This window comes from Malus domestica, chromosome 10, assembly GCF_042453785.1.
Source record: "Malus domestica chromosome 10, GDT2T_hap1".
In the NCBI taxonomy this organism is placed as follows: Eukaryota; Viridiplantae; Streptophyta; class Magnoliopsida; order Rosales; family Rosaceae; genus Malus; species Malus domestica.
Window position 1 is genome coordinate 37,799,027 of NC_091670.1, and position 7,990 is coordinate 37,807,016.

The 7,990-nt window shown below is 39.5% G+C and overlaps 2 protein-coding genes across 2 annotated transcripts; one reads left to right on the top strand and one right to left on the bottom strand.

The window, feature by feature from the left end:
- The first annotated feature begins 2,696 nt into the window (after nucleotides 1-2,696).
- On the top strand, nucleotides 2,697-4,901 carry LOC103429654 (leucine-rich repeat extensin-like protein 5). Its single transcript, XM_008367787.4, has 4 exons — nucleotides 2,697-2,917; nucleotides 3,362-3,988; nucleotides 4,263-4,305; nucleotides 4,374-4,901. Exons 1-4 carry the CDS (start codon nucleotides 2,857-2,859, stop codon nucleotides 4,606-4,608), a joined length of 966 nt encoding a protein of 321 aa, XP_008366009.3. The 5' UTR covers nucleotides 2,697-2,856; the 3' UTR covers nucleotides 4,609-4,901.
- A 797-nt stretch (nucleotides 4,902-5,698) lies between these two features.
- LOC103446218 (cold-regulated 413 inner membrane protein 1, chloroplastic-like) lies at nucleotides 5,699-7,663 on the bottom strand. Its single transcript, XM_008385297.4, has 6 exons — nucleotides 7,355-7,663; nucleotides 7,147-7,272; nucleotides 6,835-6,930; nucleotides 6,628-6,692; nucleotides 6,088-6,157; nucleotides 5,699-6,001 (listed from the first exon to the last, which is right to left on the bottom strand). The coding sequence occupies exons 1-6, from the start codon at nucleotides 7,510-7,512 to the stop codon at nucleotides 5,836-5,838; spliced, it is 681 nt and encodes a 226-aa protein (XP_008383519.3). The 5' UTR covers nucleotides 7,513-7,663; the 3' UTR covers nucleotides 5,699-5,835.
- Nucleotides 7,664-7,990: the final 327 nt, after the last annotated feature.

A 7,990-nucleotide genomic window follows, 5' to 3' on the forward strand; every position in this document is an offset into this window, starting at 1 on the left:
AACAAGGTAAACAGTTGAAGACAAAAACTGTATGACTGCCTTGGATAGAAATACAAGTTCATATTTACACTGGACTAATTTCTAAATTGATTCGGGAGAGAAGTACAAGTTCTTATCATGTAATCCGATTCTTCTACCTACTTTTCTCAAAAATAATAAATAAATTCCTCTTTTCTTGTAAATCAAGTTAGGTTTAAGAAATTATATTAAATTCCTCTAAATTGAGTCTCCCTAGCATTATCCATCCATAATTCCATACTATATATCTTCGTTAAATTCTCTCTGTTAATTTAATAGTTGGTGCCTATAATACTATGTCTCAGATATCTGGGCGCTACATACAAGTCCGGTCACGGGAACCGGAGAGTACAAGCGAATCCCTGGCGGAGGTACTGGAAAGCAATGACAATAACGATGCGGTTCGTATCAAATTGCAGTTCTTCAAGGTGATTGGTTTGGTTGATTCAGAAGATGCAATTGCTTCTTTTCCAAGAGACGTTACTTTTGGAGAAGAATACTTCGTAGGTGAAAAACCAATTAGGGTTTGTCTTTCTCGTTTCAAGCTGTTATCTGATGAAGAAAAGAGTGTGTATGTAAAACAACAACTGGCTGGATGTCTGGGGGAAATATTGGGTGTCCCGGAAAGGCTGCAGCCGGAATACATTAAGAAGATATCTCTGCAGGTTGGATTCGCGGTCTCCTCGCGGCCTATTCATCACGTGGTCATGATAACGGAGGCGAGTCTAGAATTACATAGGCTCAAGTTTACGCCTGCTACTAAATCATCCATTGAGGGTTTGGAGAAACTAAGACCACTTGACCTTTGTTTGGAAGATAAAGATCATACAGCGTCGTCGTGTGTCATCTGCATGAAGGGTTTTTTGGGTTTTGACCATGATGAAGCTGCTTCAACTAGTACTCTCGTGAAGGAACTTACTCGCCTGCCCTGCTTACACCTTTATCATCATGATTGCATTGTGCGATGGCTAGGGATCAGTCACTTGTGTCCTATTTGCCGTTTCCCAATGCCAACCGTGGAAACTGGCGAGCCATCTGAACCGTCACGCCCAAGCCTAATTCGAGAAGTGAGGGAGTCACCAGAATCCTCAGACCGGGCACTGATAGTGGAAGCGAGCCAGCCATCACAGTCCTCAAACTCAATGCGATTTGAGGAAGCGGATGAGCCAGTAGAACCCTCAAACCCAATGCCATCGCAGCGCTCAAGGATGCGTTGGCCTTCCGTGCTCATGATGTCTGCGGGTGGTGCAATGACTGCTGCCCTTCTTTGCAAATTATTGAAGCGCCACAATTAATCAAAAGGCCAAAATATGACTCTTGTTATGATCAATTCCTGCATTAATTGTTCATAGTCAATTTGACTAGAGCATTACGCTCCTCCCTCATCACCCCAAGTTCAAATTTCTCTTCTCGTAGTTTAGGTTAGGATAATAATATCGCTTTCCCCTACAATGTGGGTTTGTATATATTCTTGTGCTTTTTTAATTCCATACCCAAATTTTGCTGTAATTTGTGACCAAGCCATTGCTTAACTTTTATCATTGTTATTTCAAGGAATTCAAAATACGTCCGAATCCAAATTTGGAGGGTTTGCATTACTTTTTAGTTGAAGTTTTAAGGAGATGAACCTTAATTGTCCCGAAACTCCACACCGACCTCAAAAGAAACAGCAAGAAACCGAAATATGTCCTTTCGTGGGTTCAAGAGTTTGATACACAAGAAGAAAAAGACACATCAATGGGCATGATGGGATGTCTAAAAGGATTGTACGTGCCTAATAAATAACAAGCATGATAAACTGTGCTTGTTGAGTACGTAAGCGTAGTCCGTAGCAACGCTGACTAGAGCATATGTGCTCCTCCTATGCACTCGAGAAGTAAAAAATCGTTCATTGAGTTCACAATGGCGGATATTAAGGCCAAGTTTCTCCTTTTGCAAAGAACAAACAAGGGCAACTTGTTCTTTGAGAAAGCAAAGGATTATCAAATTTTAAATGAAGTAAGAAAATCGACCAGGAGGAGACAATATTCTCGATTACAGACCACCATATGCCACTCATGAACTCCTCCCTCGACAACTTTAACTTTTTGATTCAGTGCCATGAAAAATAAAACACAACAACCTAAACTAAACTAAACAAAAGTACCCCCAAAAACAGTAGAAAGAAGAGCACAAAACAAAGAACACAGATCCTCTCCGGATCTGTGCAACTGGAGCCCGGGAATCAATGGATTCGAACCATTAAAATTTGATTCAACGACTACCAACAGGGAACCCCTCTAAAAGTTATAATAATTATAATTGTTGGATCAAATTTCAATGGTCCGGATCCATTGATCCCCGGACTCCGGTTGCATAGATCTGGAGAGGATATGTGTTCCAACACAAAAAGGTCAAAAAAATATATATATATATATACTGCAGCATAGATTCTCGATTTGTTTAGAACCCAAAACATGAGATTTAAATCCGAGGAGATCATTCTTTTTTGCCTTTCTCAATTTCATAACACTTTTCTTTTTTTGGCAACCATCTCTTGCTTGCAATATCCAACTTACCCAATTCCCACTTTCACAAGTTTGCTATATTCTCCCTCCCTTCTCTCTTTTCGTCTCTCTTCGATCCAAGAAAGCTATGATTCTTCCTCCACATATATATAAAATATATATGCAGAGAAAGGACGTAAACTCTTCTTTTTCGCAACACCTCCGCCATTGCTGTTCCTCTTGTGTAGTATATCTTGGCTTCTGCATCGTTGTTTTGAGCCAGGGAGATTACCTGCAATCACAATAACCTGCAAACACACCAAGTGTAGAAGAAGAGAAGTAGCTAGGAGAGATGGGAGTTGGCTCGCTTCGGCATTCTGTATTGTTTTTCTTGTTTCTTCTCTTTAGTTCAGGTAATTTTGAATTTCGTTAGTCTCCATTTCTGCCTGGTTCTGTTTCTCTTCCGTGTGTTTCAACACGAGCCTTCCGACCACCAACTTGCTCATTTCCTGACATGATCATCAAGTTTCCTTCATGTCTATGGATTTATGAAGAGATTAAGATTACTATTTCTAACGAGCACTGGATTCGGAAACCAGTCTCTTCTTATTTCGAAAGTATGTGATCATCAAGCACATCTCTACGCCTTGCGACAATTTCAAGTCAAAACTACATGAATTTCGCTAATCCACCTCCTTTGCATATGATCCAAGCATAGGAAACAAGATTATATGCAAGCACAAGAAGCATTTCTTAAATCTGATAACTCTTTCAAATTTATCCAAGCATAGGAAACTAAAATTTTCCATTTATTTCAATGAAAGAATAATAACTTACCATGCTTTTCATATCTTCAGGTTCAAGTGTTCCAAAGAATCCTCCTTTGGAAGCAACCCACCAAAGCAAAACACAAGTGAATCAAGAAAAACATATAGTTTCCTCATCTTCGGTGTATACTACCCAGCTCGATGATATTCCCATTGTCAATCCAAGTCCAACAACAACAACTCCCACACCATTTGTGAACCCGACAATATCCCCACCATCACCAACCACAACTCCAACCACAATACCACCGACCCCGCCCCTGGGCCCGACAACTCCCACCACAACTCCAACATCCCCGACAACTCCCACCACAACTCCATCATACCCTACAACTCCCACCACCACTCCATCATCCCCGACAACTCCCACCACAACTCCATCATCCCCGACAACTCCCACCACAACACCATCATCAGGTGGTACTTGGTGTATTGCAAGCCAATCTGCTTCACAAAATGCCTTGCAGGTAGCTCTTGATTATGCTTGTGGCTATGGAGGAGCAGACTGTTCAGCAATTAATCAAGGTGGAAGCTGTTATAACCCAAACACTCTTCACGATCACGCTTCCTACGCCTTCAACGACTACTATCAGAAGAACCCATCTCCTACCAGCTGCAATTTCGGTGGAACAGCTCAACTCACCAACACTGACCCAAGTAAGACATTTCTAGAAATTTGTTTCTATCAAGCTTATCACTTGTCCTAAAAACTTCACTTATCAAAGAAAGAAACACAGAAAGAACTCTCCATTTATTTCAATTGCAAATAGCCTTCTGAACATATAACTCGATATAACTTATACCTATAGCGTCCTAGCTCTTTTTCCAAAAGTTTCAGATCTGCCACTTAACAAATTCAATTCCTGACCTTGCTGTTCTTGTTATGTGTATGCTTAATAAATACTGAACTCCTTGCTCTGCCAAATTGCAGGTACTGGTAGCTGTCGCTTTGCATCTTCCTCATCATCAACCAGGTAACCTTTCATAGCCCTACCTCCAACTTAAAGTAAAACAGAAATCTAATTCTACTTTGCAAATTCAGCATGAACTCACCACCGACAACAATGACACCACCAACGCCAACGATGTCAACAACACCACCAACAACGACATCCCCATACACCCCAAGCATCGCTACACCAGGTGGAGGATCAACAATTTATGGTGACTCGCCAACAGAATCCCCGAACTCAGCAACCTCTATCTCATCTTGCATGCTACCGCTATTCATCATGACTGGGATCTTGGGGTCATTTCTCGCAGAAAATTATGTCTAAAGGGAAACTAAGTTTCAGCTATTCTATCGGCGGTTAGATGGCAAACCATTCATTTGCCAGCATCCTACGTAAAGTTCAACGAGGCCCTGAGATCAAAATGAGCTACTATGTTATCGCTAGGCCTTGTTCCTCACCATTTAAATTACTACCATACTTCATCTATGTACACCCAATAGTTGACTATTAAGCCAAAGGACAGAAAAGCATAGATATTTTTTAGGTTCTTGTACGTGTAGACATATAGGTCCTTTATCTCCAGTTTTAGTACAATAAATTATTAGTTAAGGTCACCAGACTTCAGCTCCTCTTTATATATAAACCGATAAAATGCTTACTACATGATATTAGCTAGTGCATTATATCTACGATACCAATGAGTAACACATACATAGACATATGACAGTAAAAGGTCTAGTAATGAAAATTAATGACCTAACTAGAAAGAATGGATGTAACCGATGGAATGACCTGTCTTATCTGGCATACCACATTAGATACTACAGAAGAATCGGTATTCAAATATACAATATATTTCCTCTTATCAACAAACACATAAGAAATTTACCAAACTTGTACCCTACTCTCTTGGAAGACGAAGACATCAGATACCTAAGCTCTTCTTAATTTGCTTCTTATAAAATGTTGATACAAGTTATTTCAACAATAAAATTTTCCTTAATTCATATTATTTACTTTCATTATAGATTCCAATATAATCATCAAAACAATTAACAAAATTTTGTGCATTCAAATGGCTAGGTAGCTGACCCAGTTCTGCACCATGCCAATAGTATAATCTCCGCATCCCAAAAATGGCATCACTTTACTTAAAAGTAAAGCTTTCCAAAAACCACCTCCAGCAACGAGGGGTTAAGACACTCCAAAAGAAAAATATGTGAGCAAGTAAAGAGGACAATCCTTGTGTGCATGGGAAGATCAACTTGATGGCTAACTTATCAAACACGAAACAGGATGCACAATGCACAAAGATTGATTCATGTTAATGTATCTCAATGGTCTAAAGTGAACCATTTGATGTGTCTTGGCATCATAAAATTATGATTGAAAATGAAGGGCAACAACCTGCCTCTGAGCTGATAATCTCTTTTATTACTGTATATACGAATTATTCAAGAGTACAAAATCAGATGACATATTACGCAATATAACACGGAAATGAAAGGTAACTAATAACTATTATCAGACTTAGTCCTATTTACAATAAACTCAGAACAGGAACAAGCATGACAAAGCAGTGATAGAAACGATGGCTAAGGTAGCAATAATTGAACCTCGGTCAAATGATCTTTCCAAGCTTCCTATTCGTGAGAAGTGCTGGAAAGCCAAATATGCTGCAATGACCAGTGAAATAATAGCACCTTCTTGTCTTCCCCTGCCAATGGAACAAATTGAAAAATAAGAACCGAGAAAATCACAGATAGTTGGGCAAAGTTGGTCTTAAACAATGCATTTGCACACCTGAGTTTTAGAACTTGGTAAGGAGCCACAATCACGAGGAGGAATGCTGTCAATGGCAACTCAAGTTCTCCTGAGAAAGAACAAAATAAGACCATATATAATATTAATTGACAGAGGATAATTGAAATGGCAACTGCACCACTATATTAACACACCTCAATTTCAAATAAGTAGAAAACAGAACCAAGACTTAGAGAAGAGCAAAGTAGCAAATCAACACATTTAATTTCACATTTTCTTTTATACCTACGATCTGGACATGGTTCAAAAACTTACAAAGTCAGTATACTGAAAATAAGGGCATCTTCAAATACTATAATAGCGATCAAAGACGGGTATATTACAATAAACGGGTTGTTCCCCCTAATGGAATAAAACCAATATAGTTAACTAACCATACCAAAATTATAAACTATTATTCGAGAAACCCAGATAACTCTGCCAATTTAGATTTGTGTGAGAAAACCAGATAACACTCCCCGTTTAGCATTGTCAAGCCTACACTCAAACCAAGGAATCAGAGTTTAGCAGAGAACCTACCAGGAATAAAGAAGAAGAGACGAACAAGAAGGGCTAGGAAGGCAGCCCAGATACCATATTCACCCCTGCAAGCCAAACTCATGAATGTCAGCCAACTTATACATTTAACCTTAGACCGCAAACGTTCCCCACAGGATATCAAACTTTCTAGCAATAAAACACAGCAAACAGAACGAAGACAATAACCCAATTTCTTGAAATGCTTACTTAATCCATGAGACAACGGTAGCTGGCGCTTGTAGGAGAAATAAGGGAACAAGAAATGATTTCTGAACAGCAGTCCCTTTTGCAAGCAACAAAACCCTGGAAATGTGAGAAATTTGAATACCCATTAAAGCATCAATCCATCTCGCTCAACATCTCAATACCGAAAGTAGAAAACTTTCATGGAACCTCGAAAGATAAATTGGAAAAACACCCCACAACTTTATTTTTTTTATACAAAAACACTTCAAGGGCTCGATTGGATTAAAAAAAATTATAAAAAGACCTTATCAAGTGAGAGAGAAAGAGAATTACGCAGAAGAAATGGTGGAGATCCACTGGAGGCTGTTGACAGAGAGAGGTGCAGCGTAACACATCGCACCCGATCCCCTCCTCTTACCCTTCATCGCCATGAATTCCTTCTTTCCGCCAATCGAAACTCTGCCCAAAAACCAGAAACGACGGGGTTGTATGCAGAGCTCGATTGATATCTGACGCTTTGAGAGTGAAATTACGAAATTACCTGAGAGGGTTGCGGTGGAGTGATCTCAGAAGAAGACAAGAGAGCTTGGCCGGCCTCGGTTGAAAGGCGGAGAATTTGGAGGTGGTAGTGCTCCTGCTGCTGACGCCGTAGAGAGAGAATTTCCGTTGTGACGTGGAGGAGAGTGAGAGAGTCGCCATTTTTGTAATTTCTGCTTTCTGCTTTTCTCTTTTTTCTGCTTTTTTCTGCTTTCTTGTTTCTGCTTTTATGGCTTCGAGTTCGAGGACACAGTGAGACGAACGCGGAACGCGAGAGTGTAGTTCACTATTTCGCGGCAAATAGTTTGGATCCATGACCACCGTCCACGTGCGGGGTTTGCGATTCGAGGTCACGTTATTGGGATTTCTTGCGGTGGTTCACGAGTTGGTTTTGACCATAAAATATCGATGATATCGGAAATATCGATAGTTTAAAAACACGAAAATTTCGATAGAAATATCGGGATATTATCGATATCGATAAAAATTGAATAAAAACCACGGAAATTGTAAGAAAAACTTGGAAATTTTTATTGAAACCTTGCAGGATGTTTATTTAGTCAATTATCTATTAGTTTATCACAAAAAATTGGAAGGAAATGCATTGCATAATAGATATAACTAATTTAAGTTGATTATA